Source organism: Macrobrachium nipponense, chromosome 20 (assembly GCF_015104395.2).
Source record: "Macrobrachium nipponense isolate FS-2020 chromosome 20, ASM1510439v2, whole genome shotgun sequence".
NCBI lineage: Eukaryota > Metazoa > Arthropoda > Malacostraca > Decapoda > Palaemonidae > Macrobrachium > Macrobrachium nipponense.
In genome coordinates, this window is record NC_061089.1 from 16,777,547 (window position 1) to 16,798,660 (window position 21,114).

The following is a 21,114-nucleotide window of genomic DNA, read 5'->3' on the forward strand; positions in this document are numbered from 1 at the left end:
GAAGATCTATGGTCAGATCTCCCGGCCACCTTTTCGGTTGGGAAACTGAAACCAGACTGCGCCATCACACAATTTAGTGAGCGGCTACCTAGACTTCCAGACAGTCTCATTCAGGCCGAATTCGATGCCCGAACGAGACTATCCAGATCCCTCAATACACTGGTCATGACAGAGGTTTCAGCTGTGACATACGGTGACGAATCTCTGTTTAAGCTCATAGCCAAATCACATTTGCATACAGTGCAATGTGATTTGTATGACTTTATCGTGGCAAGGCGTAATTGTCGGAAACATGTCCTGCAAGAGGCCACCATCTGTCACGAGCCCAATAAATTACTGCCCGCTCCGACCTGGGGTGCTGAGCTGTTCCCAGAGTCGGTAGTAAACTCGGTACAATGTGAGGCTACAATACTCAACCAGTCTCTCAAAGTTTGCTGGGGATTATCCAGTAAAAGGAAATCTGAGTCGACTTCTTCAGCCAAGAAGGCAAAGAAGCCCAGGAAATTCCAGCCTTTCCAGGCTCCCCAGCAACAGACAATGGTTCAGGCGGTTCCGGTCTCTCAGTTGCCGCAACCATCGACGTCAAAGGCACAGCCTCAGCAACAGTTTCTGCTGCTGACGCCGCCTCAAAACCAAGCCTCCACCTCCTACGCTGTCTCCCCGGCCTTCAACCCAGTATTTGAAGGCCAGTCATTTCAACCTTTCAACAGGTTCGGCTGGGGTAGCAGGGCTAGGGGTGCCTTTCGTCAGAGAGGCGGCGGAAGAGCATCCAGCCGAGGTAAGCACTTACGAGGAGAGCGTGGGACACGCCCTTCCCCGAGCCAGTGAGAACCCTCAGGTAGCAGGGAGACTGTTCCTCTTTTGTCACAGATGGAGGTTCAGCAGCTGGGCACAGAGCATTGTGTCCAAAGGCCTAGGATGGAGCTGGACCAAAGGCCCTCCTCCATTCAAAATCTTCTATCAACAACCAACAGCGGAATTGATATAGTACGCCCAAGAACTCCTTCAGAAAGGAGTAGTGTAAAGAGTCAAGCACTTAAAGTTTCAAGGTCGCTTGTTCAGCATGCCAAAGAAAGGCTCAAACAAGTGAAGAATAATTCTAGACTTGTCCCGTCTAAACTTATTCATTAGTTGCGACAAGTTCAGGATGCTGACTATCTCGTAGGTGCGGACCTTACTACCCCGTGGGGCCGTCACCACCTCTATCGATCTTACAGACGCATACTATCATGTTCCAGTAGCAAGACACTTCTGCCTGTTCCTAGGTTTCAGACTAGGGAACCAGGCATTCTCCTTCAAGGTAATGCCTTTCGGGCTCAATGTAGCCCCCAGAATTTTCACAAAATTGGCGGAGACAGTGGTTCAAGAACTCAGGTCTCAGGGAATAATGTTGGTTGCGTATCTGGACGATTGGCTCGTTTGTACCACAAGCATCGAAGAATGCCACAAAGCGAGGTCAAAGTAATCCAGTTTCTGGAACACTTAGGATTCCAGATAAACAAGACCAAGTCCCGGTTGACACCGGACTCTCGCTTTCAGTGGCTGGGCATTCAGTGGGACTTGAACTCACACACACTATCAATACCGTCGTTGAAGAGGAGAGAAATAGCCAAAGCGACCAGACAATTTCTCAAGTGCAAGCAAACGTCTCGAAGGAGCCAGGAAAGGATCCTGGCCTCTCTACAATTTGCCTCAGTAACGGACGTTCTGCTAAAAGCAAAGCTCAAAGACATAAACTGAGTCTGGCGCTCAAGGGCAAACAACAGGTCCCGGGACAAGCTGTCCGCTATCCCGGCGATCTTACGCAAGCACCTCTACCCCTGGGCGGAGGTCAAGAATTTGTTGAAGTCAATTCCCCTTCAGTTCCCTCCGCCGGCATTAGTTATCCACACAGATGCATCACTAAGCAGCTGGGGAGGGTACTCTAAGTACAAGAAAGTACAAGGAACTTGGTCCCTTCCATTCCGCCAGCTCCATATCAATGTATTGGAAGTTATGGCAGTGTTCCTCACCCTGAAAAGACTTCAACCAGCCAAGAAATCTCACATCAAGCTGGTGTTAGACAGTGCAGTGGTAGTACACTGCATCAACAGGGGAGGCTCCAAGTTATGCCATGTGAACCATGTCATGATAGCCATATTCTCACTGGTAGCCAAGAACAAAGGGCACCTGTCCGCCACACACTTAGCGGGAGTAAGGAACGTGATAGCAGATGTGCTATCTCGCTCACTCCCACTAGAGTCGGAGTGGTCCCTGGACAAGCAGTCATTCAATTGGATCTGTCAGCAAGTCCCGGGGCTTCAGGGGGATCTTTTCGCCACGGAGTCAAATCACAAACTCCCTTGCTACGTGGCTCCCAACCTGGACCCTCTGGCTTATGCCACGGACACCATGGCTATAGACTGGAATCAATGGAAGAAGATTTACATCTTTCCTCCAGTGAATCTTCTTTTGAAGGTTCTGAACAAACTCAGGACTTTCAAGGGACGCGTTGCTCTAGTAGCCCCCAATTGGCCCAAGAGCAATTGGTTCCCACTTCTATTGGAGTTGGGACTCCAACCTCCACAGATTCCCAATCCCAAATTATCCCAACTAGTACAAACGAAGACTGTGTACGCCTCCTCAGGAATTCAGAAAACCCTAACTTTATGGACTTCATGAAGTTTGCGGCAAAAAGGGATGCCAACATTGACCCTCAAAACATGCTATTCTTAGAATCGGATAAACAAGAGTCAACCCTTCGTCAATATGACTCAGCAGTTAAAAAACTAGCTATTTTTCTGAGGAAGTCCAAATCTCAAACCATGACAACCAACCTGGCCATCTCCTTTTTTAGATCATTATTTGAAAAAGGTTTAGCAGCTAGTACTATCACTACTACTAAATCGGCACTAAAGAAAATCTTCCAGTTTGGTTTCAAAATAGATCTAACAGACTCTTATTTTTCATCTATCCCTAGAGCCTGTGCTAGGCTCAGGCCATCAGAGAGGCCTAAGTCTGTGTCATGGTTCTTAAATGATGTTCTCAAGCTGGCCTCAGATACTGATAACGATTCATGTGACTTTTTACCCCTCCTGAGGAAAACATTTTAAGTCTAGCTTCATGAGCCAGGGTATCTGAACTGTCGGCTCTATCTAGAGACTCAGGTCATATAGAGTTTCTCCCTTCAGGAGAAGTATTACTTTCTCCAGATCGTCAATTTTTAGCTAAAAATGAGGACCCACAGGCGAGGTGGGCCCCTTGGAAAATTCTCTCACTTCCTCAGGACCCTTCCTTATGTCCAGTTACTGCCCTAAGAGCATACCTTGCTCGAACGGCCATAAGATCTTCAGGCCCTTTATTCATGAGGGAAAAAGGTGGCACCATTTCTTTAAAAGGAATTAGACAGCAAATATTATATTTCATTAAAAAAGCCAGCCCAGAATCTTTCCCCCAGGTACATGACATTAGGGCAGTAGCTACCTCAGTCAACTACTTTCAGCATATGAATTTTGATGATCTGAAAAAGTATACAGGCTGGAAATCTCCGACAGTGTTCAAACGTCACTACCTCAAGTTCTTAGAAGCTCTTAAATTTCCAGCAGTGGCAGCGGGAAACACAGTTTCTCCTGACACTGCTTAAGTAGTGATAAGTAGCTTAGATCTAGATCTCCTTTCTACCTGCCTCACTGACATTCTTCCTGTGGCTCTGCCACCATGTGGCCTTACTTATGCCTTGGATGCCACATGTTGTACATAGTTGTGATGTTTCCTTATTTTTATTTTAGGATTACTCACACAGAATTTATATTGTATGATATTGTATCTAACTTTAAGGTTAATATTAAGTTACTATGTTTACTCCTAAGCCTTTATTATAATTATTTCTAGTTCATAAGTTTATTTTAGATTATACTAATTAACCTTAATTGTTTTTCATTTGTTCCTTACAATATCTATTTTTGCTCATTTATTTCAAGCTTGTGGCCAATTCTCTGGTACTATTTCATGTAGCGACACGGGCCGAGCCCAGAAAAGGGATTTTGACGAAGGAAAAATCTATTTCTGGGCAAGGGCCCGTGTCGCCCAGTGAAATCCCACCCTTCTATTATAACTCCAAGGATGACCGGTAGAGGCGCTGGTGGTAGCGTTGGAGGCGCTAGTAGTAGTCGTAGCTGGGAGTGGCCCTTGCATCGGCCGCCCCTCTCTGGTAGAGGGATTTCGAAGAGGGATGAATCTAAATGGTAAGAGACCCGTGGTAGTGGTTTCACTCGCCCCAGAAACCATACCAACACCTTTTATATAAGGTGAGCAAGCCAGAATATTCTGGCATTTCCATTTTAGCTTTTTTCTCTGGTATGTTAGCATTAATTTACCTTAGAAATGTGTGCTAAAAGGACATTTCACTGGGCGACACGGGCCCTTGCCCAGAAATAGATTTTTCCTTCGTCAAAATCCCTTTACTGTACACTTAAAAATGCACTGAATATGAGCCAGTTCTTAGTGAAAAGACAGACAACCAGTAAGAAATGCAGGTTGATTAAGAGTGTAATATAATTCTATGGTTGTTCTTTAGTGTCACTTAAATCAATAAATCGCCACACTGTTCTTCTTGAGCGTCGTTTTGCTAAAGAGAATGGCCACTGATTTTTTAAGTGTGGTGGCATTACCATATCAGAAAGAAAGGCGTGTAAGCCCATCACAAGGAGAACTACAATGCTGATGAACTGAAGTTTGGAAAAGCAAAATTAGCTGTTAAATGTTTGAATCTTTGCAGTAAAATCAAATGTGTGAAATATGAAAAAGGGAAAAACAATTCATGATCGTAAATGATTTAATGGAACATAGCTACTGCCAATCTTTATGCACATGATGCTCATGAATGCTTCAATCAAATAGTAATCCTGTGGACCACAAACTACCAAAAATTCTGAGCTTCTCTGGATGATCTATGATAAAGATATAGAGGCCAAGAAGCAATTAAGATTTAAAGACCTGGATGCTTGCATTAGATTAAACTGGCCATATACCACCACAAGCACCTCCCCCGTAAGGTGTGAAAGGTATTGATAAAAGTCTTTGTCTGGATATCTGGAATCAGACCTGTTATCAGAGATCAGACCTGACTAACAGTAGTTTGTAAGGAGATGGATGGTGTGGACTGATGTATGAAAATGTCATATTATAAAATACATTTGGGAATATTGACAAAAGAACTGATCAATCAGTACGAAAAAAATTGTTTTTGCTTTCAAGTCAACCAAAATTTGTATAATTATTTTTATTTAAAGTAATCAATCTTTTGAAAACAATAAGAGATGACCATGAAAATTACAAAATTGATCAATTAAATGATAAAAATTTTTGATAGCCACTGAAAAGTAGAGGTTTGGATAGTGTTCTTAATTTTTAAGAATTCATAACTTAATTTTTTCCCAAATTTTAATCTCAAATCTGCTAAGTCCCTATCGTTTTCTTTGCTGTAGCAAAGTTCCAAATGTCAGATTCTGGATATCACGGGAGAAGTATTCAAAATATTATATCAGTAGACAACGGTATTCTAACGACGTGCACAGCCAAATTTACTTAACATTTAGTGCTGATTTTAGAAGCATTAAACAAGCGAAAATCTCGAGAAAAATCTGTTCATATACCAAAGGAGCCAGTTAGTTTGAACATTGTAAGTCTTAACAGCTTTTAAAAAAATCATCACGCTATCGATCTTAACATCAACATTCAAAACCCTCTTCTATGGAACGTCATAATATGTCGCCTTCTCTCTTCTCACTCATGAGAGTTTACAATCCCTACCCTCGGTCTGCTTGTCTGTCTAAAAATCCTGAATACTCTGATATGACAATGACCACGAGTCAATTGAAGGGAGAAGTGACCGATATTTAAGGTTCTCAAAAGCAGCCCTATTTACTTGTATACTGTTGTACAATGTAAGACTGGATAGGCCACTCCACACTGTATAGGTGAACTGAGGGATAATCAATATCATCTAATTTCGATATACATTTGGTTTCCATAACCAGTCCTTTATTTCTGATATCAACATAGGCCAGCAATCATCAAAACTATGTAACAGATCGGAAACCATCAGCCATCCCTAGATTTCTGAATAGCTGGATAAAAGATTGAAAGGTCTGTTGGTTTCAAGGGTGCTATGGAATTGGAATGAATCGTGAAATTTCACCATATGTTTTGTCCACAATTCCTCCAGATTTTAGTTTGATAATTCAGCAGCAAAAATCTCATCACGAAATAAGAACTGGGATTTTATTGCTTCTTCTTGGAAGCTTTTGAAAAAATTATGAGTTCATTAATTGTCTCTGGATCTCATTCACACCCTTACTATAGGATCTCTCACAGACTACCTGACCTTAACTACTAAGTTCAATGTAACTGACACAAAAAGTCCAACTGACTGTTCCTACTGAAATGATAATCTTGTATATTACAATAGGCAAGCTTACATGCAGTATTAAGTCATGCCTTATCTTTAAGATAAAACTGAGGATTTTACATATAATTCGTCACTCGATAATAGTGATGACGTAATCACTTAAACACTCAACAATATTCCGGCGTATAAATATTGGTCCAGCTGAGCTTAATAAGATCATGGTGAATATCATCCCAATTGGCCCGGGATTCCAAGTACAGTACTACGTAACTCGTAAAATTTACATCAAGTGATCCATTTCTATATTATCCTTGATCAAACTTTGATACAATTAACTTAAAAACGAAGCTTCTCCACAAGATTCAATCCCACTAACATCTGTAGTACATATCAAGTCACGCAGCTGCAGCTGCCAGATTGGTATGTGAGCTCCTTTAATAACTGCAAACACCCAAAAATAGTGGAAAAATCAATAGCATCAACACCATCATTATCTGTGGCAGCTGAGCTCAGCTCATCAGTATGGTGAGCATTGTAATAAAAAACAAAAATGAATCAAGCCTTAGAATCAGCTTCCTAAAATGCAGCCATTTTAGTAAGCAAGCAGCCATACATAATGTCATCCATATAGGGATTCCTATTGCCAGAAAAGTCATATAGAGTTATTAGTCTTCCATAGACTTTGACTACCTGTATTCAAGACATCAGCACTAATACCATGGCCTGTGAAATTCAGAGGAACCCTCTCTATCTTATAAAGCCATTTCACAAGTCCTTGGAATGGCATTACACTTGAGTGCCACTTTAACCCTGTAATCAACCGTTCGGACGGAAATATGTCGCAAATTAGATACAGTACAAGTTTCAGAACAAAAGAGGATATGAAAATTGATAGCAGCAACATCAAAGTCCTTTTTCTTCTTATATATAATCCAAGGGCATTGCTAAGTAAAATAAAAACAAATTTTGTGGCCAACTCTGTGGACCAGCACTAAGTTCAAATTTGCCAGAAAGAAGCAATAACGTACAACACAAACATAAAAGAATATTGACAAACTTAACAAAACAAGATCATGGACAATGCATACAAGTAAAATCAATAATGATAGGTGCATGCCCATAAGAAGACAATATTATCGCCAACTGGTCAACAGGGAGGAGGCGCCACACCTGACTAGGGCAAATACTTCCCCCGATTTGCCAGACACTGAAGGAGGGGCAGTAGTGATGGTTTTAAAAATGAAGTCGCATGTAAAGATAAGGAGAAAGAAAATGAGAGTAAACCAAACTTGCGAAACCACCAGGTATCCTTAACCCTTCTACTAAGTCTGCCCTACACACCGTCTGAAACAAGAGGAAGCGGGAACTGACAGAAAAGTGAGCTTGAGGGTAACCCCAAGCAAGGGAACCTCCATCCAAGACCATGGAAAACACCAGTACAAAGACTGTGGTACCATACTGAAGAAGAATGGTTTATTTTGGAGTGCCCTTCTTTTATAAGAGAGACCAACCATGCTACTGAGTCTTCCACACAAGAAAATGGGAAGTGCTGGGTGTTCACTGTTGTTAAGTATGTGTTAACAGTAAAAGATTCCTTAATGAATATGCCAGGCTATTCCGAGTTGTTGGCATAAGAAAAAGTCCATGGCCAGCAAGGGACCCTAAAACACTGTACTGGCCAGCCATAATAGGGACCCTAATCTCTCTCTAGCAGTATTATCTCAATGTGAGGTTGTTGCCTTGGCTAACCTATACTATCTGTGCTCTAAGATATAGTAGACCCCTATTATGAATGACATCTACTATAGCTTTCAATCTTGTTTTACAAGCACTGAAGTATGTCTGGTAATTATATTTTGACTTTGAACTAAACAGAGCATGTTACCAATACAAAAAGGTATTTCATCTGTTCCCTAAGTGAAACTGGATAAAATAACTTTATATGTGGAGATGAAGTGGCTTCAGTCAATAATATTCCAAGAAACGTCATTTGATCACTATAGGGGAGATTACTGTTATTCTTCAAAGTTGTTGGAACCTCCTTGGTTATTCTTTGGCATAAACTCCTACATTCTCCGATGATGTCAATGGTTCTTTGAATTGTCTACTTGCTACTTGTGGCTCAGGTGGAGTGTAATTGATGGAAAAATCATCAACAAAGAAAGAACTGACAGAAGGGAGAACTGCTTCCCCAACTTATTTACGATATCATGTGTATCTTCAATTAGTTAGTTGTTCATTTTCAAGGATAGTAAAGGTTAGGAAATTTATTTACCATCCAGTTTCCGGATCTTTTTCCACACTAAGCTTGCGGAAATCTGAATTTATTCAATTTATACAGTGCATCCAGATATTTAAACTTTTTTTTTTTTTTCACATCGTAGCATTGTTTTGCTGAGGCACTTACAGTTAATTCTACGTTAAAGACCCGTTATCTAATTTATATTCTACATGTTATAAAGTACCTGCCATTACTGGAAATGTCAATTTGGGTCCTCAGTCTTATTTTCTTTATTATTCGTTTTAGTCAGCTTCTATTTTCCGTATTTTGAGTCTCTGAAACACCTGCATTCCAGCGAGTGGACATGGAATGGAAAGCAATGTTCACGTACTACACACAACTCAGGCAAAAATCAAACCTGAAAATTTTTCATACGTTCACGGCAGATTAAGCTGGCCTTATGCCAACATGGGCTTATGCTCCTGGAGCCACCAATAAATTGGTCAGTATAGAAAACCGGGAGTGTCCTCGACTTCCTCCTCTCAGCGCATTGGAGAAGAGCTCAAACACAAGAGCTCTTGAAAGTTTAGTGGCACCAATATTCCCTAATCTATACTAGTTGAGTTACACCATAAATTGAATATTACTTTTCAATAGTTGATTATCTTTGAGTAATTACAACTTGACTGTAGCTGAACTGCACCAGTAATTACTTTATAAGCCATGAATTTACTAATAATTAATATTTAGTAGTAGTTAAGTTGCACCACTAATTACTACTTGATAGCAGTTAGTTATCAGTAATTACTACTTGATAGCAGATGAGTTGAACCAGCCATTACTATATAATAGCAGATAGTTGCACCAGATATTCTGTTCCCTAGCAGATGAATTGTACTATACATTACTATTTAATATCAGATGAAGTGCACCAGAAATTACTGTTTCATAGCAAATGAATTGCACGATATTACTGTTCCATAGCAGCTGAGCTACACCAGACATTACTGTTTCAGAGTCATTAATGTGATAGCAGTTGAGTTACAACCATACTCCCCTCTTGATAGCAATCTACTTCCACCATTTATTATTAATACTTGACAATTGACAGCAAAGCTGCGTGGACTGATGACACTTCGGAGACTGTCGATCAGATGGCCTCCTTTATGCTAAAGCTTCGTCTGCATCATTATGCGATCAATAAAATATCTCCCGGCGACGGTTGCCGAGGGTCTGCCGAGGCTGTGGGAAGTCCTTTTGGAAACGATAGGGACAGTGATGTTGAATCAAATGCATAGATCTCTCTCTCTCTTCTCTCTCTCTCTCTCTTTCTCTCTCTTTATATATATATCTATATATATATATAATATATATATATTATATATATATATATGTGTGTGTGTGTGTGTGTGTGTTTGTGTGCATTCAAAAGCAGTTAGTTGGGTTTTGGGGGGATGAGGATGGAACTACAAACATCTCGCCAATGATGACTTGTCTTAGGCATGCACTGGTAATAGGTATAAAAAGTCTCTTGCTTCCTAATTGGTAACGGAGTTTTCAAGTTTTTATTATTATTATTATCAAATAAAAGAACTAACTCCTATCTTTTAAGCCATCTCATTACGCTTTCGAAATGATAAGCCTATGTCCTCCAGGTGACACTGTATTTGAGAGTAAATGACAGCTAATTTTCAACAAATTCTTCTTCTGTGTAAGTCAAGCCCAAATTTCCATCATATTTTATTTCAAAAATAGCATCTACGAAAAAAATTAATCTTACGTTATGCAGACCACTCCATTGGGAGATTCAGAATCAAGACAATTAGTCAAATAGGTAGGCTACATAGAAATGTCATCTCTCTCTCTCTTCCTTATCCCGGCGTATTAGTAACACATCAAGTGCATTTCCATCCGGCACAGTACGCTTCGGAAGTACCTGAACCCCGATGGAGGCCTATGCAAATGATATGGTAATGAAGCGTTTGCGGGGAGAGCTGGGAGGGGCAAACGACATGCAAGTGAGAGAGAGAGAGAGAGAGAGAGAGAGAGAGAGAGAGAGAGAGAGAGAGAGAGAGAGAGAGAGAGAGAGAAACGCAACCATTTCATGAACACGTTCGACTTGGGCAAGGAGAACGTGTAGAAGCTAACAGCGGCGAGACCGGTTATCCCACGGACGATTGATCTGTTTCTAGAGCATCATTCGGTTCTGTGACACAGTCCGAGAACTTTCAGGACGGCTGTTGTGTTGAGAAAAGGGGATGAATAAAACATATGCATTTCCCGCGGAGTTGGCATCAAAGACCGAATCCCCTCTCCACATCACTGAAACCCCCTAACCCCAAACGATACACGTCCCCCCCACCTCACCAATGGGCCAATCTCACGTCACCGGGGCGAGGTGTGTGTGCGTGTGTGTATGCGTTTGTGGTAGACAAGGGGGTTTTGTTCACTATCCTTCCTCGTTTTTGGCTAACTCTGTGTTGCCTAACGTAGGATCTCTATTTCTGCCTTTTTTTTCTCTCTCACGTTGTCCCTACCACTCTTGTCTCGATTTATAGCAAGTTTTCGAGATGTCCTGACGTCGGTCCCGCCCATCAATCCGAAAAACGAAATTTTCTGGCAATGAAAGCTCTAAAATGAAAATAAAATGTTGCTTACTGTTGCAATAGTGGAAGTCGTCAATTGAGAGAGGGCATAGGCTGTATTGCTCATCACGTTAAAGGATATTTGGCAAGGAGAGCGAATGTTACTCAAGACTCCCGAGTCTATCGAATCATAGCCTAACGAATTTCCTTTCCAAACAATTCCTACTAATCTTTAGGATTTGTTTCTTTCAGAGTTTGAAGCTCTGATTCATTTCAAGATCACCTAACCCACGGTCTATTTCTCATCTTACTCAGTATACAGGGTAAAGATCGCATGTCAAGCCAAACAAACAAACAAATTCATCAATGCGGTCCTTGAGATTCGATAACAACAAAGCACTGGTGTCCAAGTACTTCTGTTATATAATGTTAGCTGTGGAAATTCTATTAGTAAAACTAAATAAGTACAAAACATCGCCAAATGCAGTCTGGCAGAAGAAGCGTAATATTCAGAGTTGCCATGTTTGAGTAGTCTTAACCTCGGTATTATCGCGTCATTCACTAAAAATGCAGTTCGATAAGACCGAAATACCTGTTGTGTTCTGAATCCTTTTCGTTCACATTCACCTTCAAAGTGAATGAAACGGAAAACTCATGTTTGAAAACTGTAAATGTCACTGCCTACTTTAATACAAACTTACAAAAAAAAGAAATATTCGTTGTTTTATATTCACTGCTGTTTTAGGATCCATTGATACAAAATGGATACAGTGAACATATTGCAAAATGAAATTAAATTTAATAAGATTGTAATGTTTAAACATATAAATCTAAGATATTTAAACGAAAAAGTACTCTTTTAAAATTATGAAAAATTGCAAATAAAAAATAACTGTGACATGCTAAAAAATACATTGCAAAATTATCTAAAGTACAGCACACAAGGTCACTCGACAAGGTCAGTAACATTGATTCAGTAAGTTGTTAAAGGTTTTCTTTTCCTTCGTTTGCAAGTGATGCTTGTATTGCTGCGGGGCGATAAATCTCAGCCTGCAAAGTTTAAGGCAAAGAATGGTGGGACAATAATAGAAATCTTGTGCCGATGCATTGATGAACGATTGTAGCAACTGAGAACAAGGGGCGGGGGTGATGTGGCGGGAACAGCAGCACCGGTGTCACGTGACCGTCTCCCACCCGCCACACTCTGCTAACCAGAGGCTCTGTAGCAACACTTCAAAATTCACCTCCGCGTCCGTTTGTAACAGTTAAGCGACAAAATCATCATTACCATGTCGGACGACGCCACCGTCACCGCTAACGAGAACGACGTCGGTACTCCGCCAGCGGTAAGTGTGAAAATAATTTTTCTTTCTCACCTCATGACGGTCTTGAGACCATCGAAAGAGCGGCATCACGGGCTAAATACGCCAAGAGACGTTCGATTTCTAAATTCATGCTTTCTTGTGTACCCAGGATTTAGTCCACCAGTCCCTCGTACATATCCTCTCCAAACCCCCAAGTAGCTTCCCTATCCATGTCACTCCTTAATTTTGAGAATAAATTGTCCGTTTGTAATTTAGAATACCGTTGTCCGCAGCCAAAATGGCGTGTTGGCTGGGGGTTGATCAATCCTGTGCAGAACCCGGTTTCAAAACTAAATTTCCCGCCAAAAGTCTTAGAAAATCCCGCCAAAAGTATCGTAGATATTCCCGCTAATTTTTTCTATTTTATTAGGTTCGTAGAACGTGTAACACCAAACAGAAATTTGAAAAATTATTTAATTAATTATGTGACGAGAAGAAGCAAGAATTTATTTTTACAATCAAGAACATTTGTCGTGAAATCTTGGTTTTAGTGTGTTTCAGTGCGCATATGAATTTCAAATCGGAAAAAAAATCGTATTGATTACGACAAAAAATGTTAAAACTTTATCATCCTTGCAACCACAACATCTCGAACTTACCAGTCACTTTAGAATATTCACTACGTTATCGACTTAGGTGTTAAGAACAGCATGTTGATATTTGGTGGTGGCAAGATTGGTAACCGCAAGAGGTGGGTTTGTGAAATGTCTGAAATGTCACCTTTAGGAAGCGAATAGAAGAAAAGCACAGTTAGCGGCAGGCTACCCATCGAACATTTCGTGCTTATCTCTCTCGCCGTTCGGACGCTCTGAATTATCTTTATTTTAGGTGAAATTATCCTGAGGGTAATTTAAAAATGAGTTTATTTTTCGGAGAATAATTAGTTTCATGTAACCAGAATTTTCGCTTGATATGGTAACACATACACAAGCCATTTATTCGTTTGTTGTCGTAAGATCATTAAGTAACCAAATGCAACTGACGCATATTGTTGGTTATCGACGCTAGAGAAGCATGACATTTTAAATCAAAAGAATAAATTATAGCTAACTACAGTCTGCTTTGTTCATCTTGAGGTAAAATTGGGTTTCCAATAATAACTGAAAAAGGGACTCCCTCTCTCTCTCTCTCTCTCTCTCTCTCTCTCTCTCTCTCTCTCTCTCTCTCTCTCTCAAAATTGGGAGCACGGTTACTCTCTTCTCTGACCGATGGTATTGTGTAAGAAAAACCTACGACCGCATGAACGATGTTAACAATGGAGTTTGGTACGAAATCACCTGGGTCGATACTCTTCGAGCTGTCTAGTAACAGCAGCTTGCCTTGACTCTTCGATGACTCGTTCGTACTACCCACCTCCAACACCCCCCCCCCCCCCCATCTATTCCTGACTTCGTGTAGGATTACAGGTAGGGCTGCTGGATTCCTTTTCGATCCTTCGTCATTCTCGCGCTCCCTAAACCGCGGGGGGTGTTGACTCACGCTCAATAATTTTTTACTCAAGTGGTGACCATCTGCGGTTGCTCACTTTCATATATCAAGTCAAGGTTTTGCTTTCTTTATACTACTACTTTGATTTCACGGATTCAAGTGTGCTCAGTTCGTCTCCTCTGTGTATGGCAGGGAGCTCCTTTCATACCAGGACCCACACACTACGAGTGAGTCGGTCCTGTTTCATATTTCATTAGACTCCAGTAAGGTTACTGAGTCCAAGTCGGTTCCGGAGGGTCTCTTCGACTTCTGTTTTCGGAAAAGCAATTTGCACTATGCACTCGCTGTTTCAGGTGAAAGCACTTCGATATTTATTTTGGGGTGCCCAGCAGTTCCATCTTCCTTGCTTTGAGAAAAATGAAAATTTCCTTTTCTGCCTCTTCTTGCTTATGTGCGGGATACTCTCTCTCTCATCTCTCTCTCTCTCTCTCTCTCTCCTCTCTCTCTCGTCTCTCTTTCTCTCTCTCTCTCTCTCTCTCTCTATGTATATAGTATATATATATATATATATATATATATATATATATATATATATATATATCGTGTGCGTGAATTAGGACATTCCCAAACTGAAACTTCAGCTTAATTATATATTTTTATTTATTTGGTTTTGGTGGCTCTTGTTATAGATTTTTTTTTTTTTTTTTTTTTTTTTTTTTTTGAGGGGGGGATGTTGGTAACATTTCAAGTACGGTACGGACACAGTAGCTACATCATTCTGCTTAAGATGTCGAATGACGTATAACGAATTTCGAACAATTTTTGGGCCTCGCTGGTGAACCAGTTACAAACTAGAGGGGAAAAAAAATCCGAGTAACAGCTGTTGTATAAACATAAAGGAGTCGACCCATATTACATAATCTGCGGCACTTTCACGCTTTCACCATGCTCTTTCCAACGCAGTCATTACGTTAAGTCCCTTTATTCGAACGCTTTTGCCATTTTATCAATCACCCCTTTCTTTTCGAAGACTTTCGAACACCGTACCCCTTATCACCAATCTGTCTGACCGTATTCTTTGCAAACGACTGGATAATCTCAGCACCCATCCTTCACTGAACACAACAGATAATTAATCTCAGAAGCTTCAAGAAACTTTCGTAAATTTGCAACGACCACATTTTTTTTTTTTTTTTCAAAAAGAGCTAGCTCGAATTGGCTTTCATAAACTCCCGAGACATTATTCATACATTCCACAACTTTTGTTGTCTTTCATAACTCATTAACTTCATGATTTACTTCTCTCGTTCAACCATCACCTGTAACGATCACTCGCATATCACTTGTGTGTCTCGGCAACTTCCACTTCTGTCACTCACAATATAATCAATTTCACCCGCATAATCCGACTCAATTTGACACTTACCTTACCTTCTCGTTTGACAATCCTATCTCTTTCACCTGGTTAGCAAACGCTGTATGACTTCAGACATTTGCAATTCTACCTTCCACTTATTTCTACTGGGTGTTCTCAAATATCAAGTACTACAGCTGTCTCGCCTCTTTCGATCGATCCATACACCTTCCAAGACCCATCAAACACTTGCTTTGTTTTTGGAACTATTCCCGAATTCTTAACCATTCAAATTCAGAATAATCCTACACCACTATAATCTCTCCATTCGCTGTTTATTACTTATACATTATGTAAAGAGACTATATAAATCTAAATGAGTCACCAATCTGGTTACAACACCACATATGCGCACAGTATTTTCAGCTTTATATTAAAACATGCAGTTTTGACCCGACCATTTATATTCAACAACGCCTCAAGAGCATTGCACGCTAATGTCCAAAGGCTTTATTTCTTCTCCTCTTAAGCCCACCTTTTATTTCATATTTTGTTTCAGTCAAGTAGTGATAAGATATAACTCAAGCCACTTATGTACTTATCGAGATATTGTTAAGTAACATTCAAACCCATTTCAGGACGTTTCTAAAAGGTTCACACTGTATTCTCCTCTAGAAACTAAGCAAAATTACAATCTTCAAAAACATCCTGTGGATGAGATATGTAGATGATATTCTAACATTCTGGGATAATAGATTAATTCTTTTCAAAATTAAATGCATTAGTGCCCAGCATCAAATTTAAAGTTGAATGGGAAACGGACAACAAAATTAATTTTCTTGGTGTTTTAACAATTAAACACATGACAGAACACAAATTACCATATACAGAAAACCAACGTTCACACTTTCATACATTCGCTACTTTAGCTATCATGACATTTCTATCAAGATAGGTGTAGCCAGCAACCTATTCTAAGAGCCTTACCAATTTGTTCCACAGATTTCCTTTAGGTTATTCTGACCATATAATTGAGAAAACGATTCATAAAGCAAACGTAATTTTCTACCGACCGCCTCAAGACTAGACCAGAGAGACATCCAACAATAAAATAAAAATTCCACACCTGGACAGGATTAAGATGGTGACCCAGAATCTCAGAAAAGCTAACCCTTTTGCCTTTACCTACCCAAATCCCTGATTAATGTCCAACAAAAGACAATCCCCAAGGACTCAGGAGTATACAAAACCTATGCCTGGACTGTGACCAATCTTACGTCGGCTTTACAAGAAAATCACTTCCCCAGACATTTATACAACATAATGTTCAGCTAGGTATGGACAACAGTGCTTGGCTATTTTTAACAATATAAATAACCATAACCCCAGAATAAACTGGAATTTGTCTCGTATAATTCATAGCAGCAAATGTGATACAAAAGCCAAATGATAGAGTCGGCCTTGATTAAACAGACAGGTAATGAACACCTCAAAGGGCGCCTAGGATTCAGATGTCATAGATAAAATCTTCCTTCAACCAACGCTTAAAAGGATTAGAGCGGAATTGTATATCAGCGGGGGTGACCTAGAACAGCTTACCTGTGGTTGGATCTCTTGGTATAAATACTGCCTTTTCTGTAACTTTTCTCATTCATTACCTACCTGAAGATAGTAGTCTAAAATATAGTACTTTCTTTCTATATTTTGGCATTTATATGGGCTCCTTTTATTAGATCGACTTCTGTCGTAACAGAACATCTTTACCAAACCACACCCCACCCACAACATAACATATACATATCTGATAATATAATATATATATAATATAAATGTATATATCTATATATATATTATATATATATATATATAATATGAGGGTTAAAAATATCTATCTTGTCATAATATTAAATTTTCCATCAATGCCACTAGCCAGATAGGACTAATATGTCCACCACTTATCCTTCCCAAAAAGGACAGCAGTGCCACAATCAAAAAAGCGAAACTGTAAACCTAATCATCTTGGAGAAAGACCATCCATTACGTGAATACAATCATCACTGAGGTGCTTTCGTCTCAAGATGTCATCATAACACCAAAACATTATGACTGACTGCCACTCTAACCACAGCCCTCACTATTAGCCACGAGTATGAACTCCGGTTAGTCAAGACACGAATTTTGTTTTAGGAGGAAGGATCCGCATCCTTGAAGCCTCTACCTCCACCCAGTTCCTCGCTGGACGAGTCGGTTCGCTCCCAGCTACAGCCAGCGTGGAATCAGAGGAATGTATTTCAGGTGATTAGAATTTAATTTTTCGATATAATGTGGTTTGGGTCCCACAATAAGCTGTAGGTCCCGTTGCTTAGAAACTAATTGGTTCCTAGCCACGTAAAATGATCTAATCCTTCGAGCCAGCCCTAGGAGAGCTGTTAATCAGCTCAGAGGTCAGGTTAAACTAAGATGTACTTAACTTCTACTTCCCATCCCAACACAAAAAAGAAAAATAAATAAATAACATGACTTACTCGGATTCGAGCAGGTAAATACTCTGGCGGTTATAGCACCCTCTCTGTCACAAGTTCCTCGTTGGACGAGTGGCTTACGTGCTCGCCTACCGATTCGGTAGTACCGAGTTCGATTCCCTGCTCTGCCAACGTGGGATAAGAGGAATTTGTTTCTGGTGATTAGAAATTAATTTCTCTATGTAATGTGGTTCGGATCCCACAATAAGCTGTAGGTTCCGTTGCTAGGTCACCTATTGGTTCCTAGCCACGTAAAAATATCTAATCCTTCGGGCTAGTCCTAGGAGAGCTGTTAATCAGCTTAGTGATCTGGTTAAACTAAGATATATTTGCTTCTACCATCAAAAAGGCTTCCGTCCAAAATAAAGATATTTCTTGTTAAGGCCCTTTCTTAATTTTCTTTCAATTCGTTCATTTTGAACCAAATAACCGTCCTACAAAATACCTGTTTTTTTTTTCAGGCTAAAACTCAAATGAGAGAAATCTCCCTTCCTAGTTTATGGTCTTCTATTAATACATTTTTCATGATGGAACTTCTACATGGCTGAGGATAATTTCTGGTTACAACTGTGAGCACGAAAGTGTGACTGTAAAATCTCACAGTATAGAGTGTCTCACGCTTTTGTTTATTCGTGTCCATTCTGCAATGTTTGTTCATTCTGTTAAGTTCTTTATGTCAATGTAGAGAATTCTGTGTTTCGCTCTTGGGTTAAACTAGAATGTATTTACGTCATCAAGGACGGTGCATTATTCTTAAGTCTAATCTTCGCTTATTTCCTGTCCTCTGAAACTTAAACCTCTCATATTTGTTTTACGGAAACCTGATTTAAGTCACTGTGACTCTGCCGTCCTTCTAGGGTTACAAGACCTATCATCACGGCAGCAGCTGGATCCTCTTCTGCAAGGAAAACAGAAATTTACATTCAGCACTACCTGAGTGATACAATGGGTTTTCCGTTGAAGTTCCCGAGGAGTGCCGTGTGCCGTACCATTTACTATAATAATAATATCAATTATTATTATTACTATTGGGCTGACGATTATTTCATTAATATCACGGTAAGAACAGTTGGGACACTGATCATTAGTATTCACTTGACGAAGGATACGCGTTTTCTGGGGACCTGACTAATAACCACGTATGTATGTATGTGTGTGTATATATATATATATATAATATATATATATAGATATATATATATATATATATATATAAAGGTGTCTTTTTAAAAGTCAACTACTGAAACGAGAAGAGCCAATGAAACCACTTTTCCTTTTTCACTTTTCGTCGTCTACATAAGCTGGGACCTTCCTTTGACACTACAAAGGAATGGGAGGTTACTATTCTCACACTACAACCTAAGTCTTGTCTGCACACGGCAGAATTAAACATTCTGCATCTTGTCAATTTTTTCCCCGTTCAGGGTTAGGTTGGGTAAACAAGCACATGACGTTACCTTGGGTGTGTATGGCATTCAAACCTGCAGGCATGACTAGACGAAAGAAAAGTTCCAAAGTTATGAGTTACGTATGGTAGAACAAAAAGCCATGAAATGACAGCATTGTTAGGAAAGTGACTGGATTACTGTAAGCGAGAGTCTGAGACAGTAGTGCTTTATATCTCTAAAGCTGGTTATTATGAATTGCTCGATGATAAATTACGGATAGATCAGGTGTGCAGGTTCAAATTTGTGGGATAAGAAATGCGATTGCGAGAAGCTGCGGAGATTAGCAAATACTTACATAGCATGAGAGAGATCTCACAGAATATTTCATTACTTCGGGTATGAAGTCATATGCAATCAAGGATTTGACACATAGGACAACTATGCAAGAGGAAACGGACAGGCCCCACACGAGAGACATAAAATTCCAACAGGGATGACGAAAGAACAAGCCTCTTCCTTAAGCAAACAAAAGCCGGAATACGTGAATATCATCATTTACATAAAGAAGAGTGACTGAGGGGGGTAGCGTACAGATGTATTTTTTACGCAATTTATTTCGCGTAACTCACGAACCATCTTATCAATATTGTTTTAGACTTGAGCATTCACCTGGTTACTTAGGAGTGAGATGGGGCAGGGGGAAGATGTAATGGCCTGGGTTATATATAGGGTATGAGTACCCCAGAAGAAAAAGTAGCTACTAGCCTATTGATACCACAAGACATAAAATTTTGATGTTTTGTTCTTTACTATAGCGGTCATTTTTTCCCGCATTTTTCGTATTCAGATGCGTCGACACTAATTATTTCAAAGTACGTACGTGACAATTATGGCTAAACTTCTCATTTAGGAGGAATGGCTCCCGGAGAAAGAGAGAGAGATGCAAAGAGCGACAATCAATAATTTTTAACAGCGATATTCACTGACTGTATCACCATAAAAAACTTTTAAGTTTAAACTGGCAATGCAAGACGCAATGTGGGCATAAACAAAAGAAACAGCGAGTCACAACGGAGCTTGGATATGAATGAAAAGTTCGGCGTCATATATTTTTCTTAATAAGAAACGAGGTATTATCCCCCCCAAAAAAAAATGGCGAAAAGGTCAATTTTCGTAAAGACATTGAAACACTTTTGTGTTAATATTAATGACCCGTCTGTGAAGTGAAATGAATTTTTATGTGACTATCTATACACCAAGTCATGTTAAAATGTCAGGGCCTTTTCATGGTACAGGCTTTGGGTACGAAACTGTCGGCTGTGGCGGGATGACCGAAATTCAATCAAACAAATTTTAGCCTCAGGCTTTCCCCTCCAGCCTCACCCCTCTTCTCAACAGGCATTTTCAACGCCGACGAATGAATTGCAGATCCCACTCCATAAAGGGGGGAGGTCACCTTTTTTTTTTTTAAGGAGGCCAGGGGCGATAGGGGGAGGGTTGGGTGGTGTTGATGGCTGGTTACACAAAACTCCCGAAGTGTGCTGAATGGACCTGGCTTGGCAACGTTGCCTTCAAGTCTGACATCATCATCCCGCCACGGTTGGGGCTCTAAGGAAGGAGCTCTGACTGAAACTTTTGAATGAGAGAGAGAGTTCAAAAAGAAGCAAGAACGAAAATACAGACACACGGAGGTTTCGAAGAGACAAAACGAGTGAGAGGGGTTCTCGAAGTGTTCAGGGGATGACTTCACCCCCAAGCAAGTTTGTTTACCATTTATTCACAGCTAGGTATACTGCCCCACACAGACCACGATACTGTACTAATACTAAACAAAGTTTATATATATATATATATATATATATAT

At 40.1% G+C, this 21,114-nt stretch overlaps 1 protein-coding gene and 1 long non-coding RNA gene across 2 annotated transcripts in view; one reads left to right on the forward strand and one right to left on the reverse strand.

The window, feature by feature from the left end:
* LOC135222581 (uncharacterized) overlaps nucleotides 1–21,114 on the reverse strand; it is a 92,614-nt gene that overhangs the window by 11,187 nt on the left and 60,313 nt on the right. The window lies entirely within an intron of this gene.
* Nucleotides 12,353–21,114, forward strand: part of LOC135222565 (chromatin assembly factor 1 subunit A-B-like) — a 45,619-nt gene continuing 36,857 nt past the window's right edge. Inside the window, exon 1 of the mRNA XM_064260653.1 lies at nucleotides 12,353–12,540. Within this exon, the coding sequence (XP_064116723.1) occupies nucleotides 12,484–12,540 (57 nt within the window). The 5' untranslated portion in view covers nucleotides 12,353–12,483. The remainder of the gene's footprint in view (nucleotides 12,541–21,114) is intronic.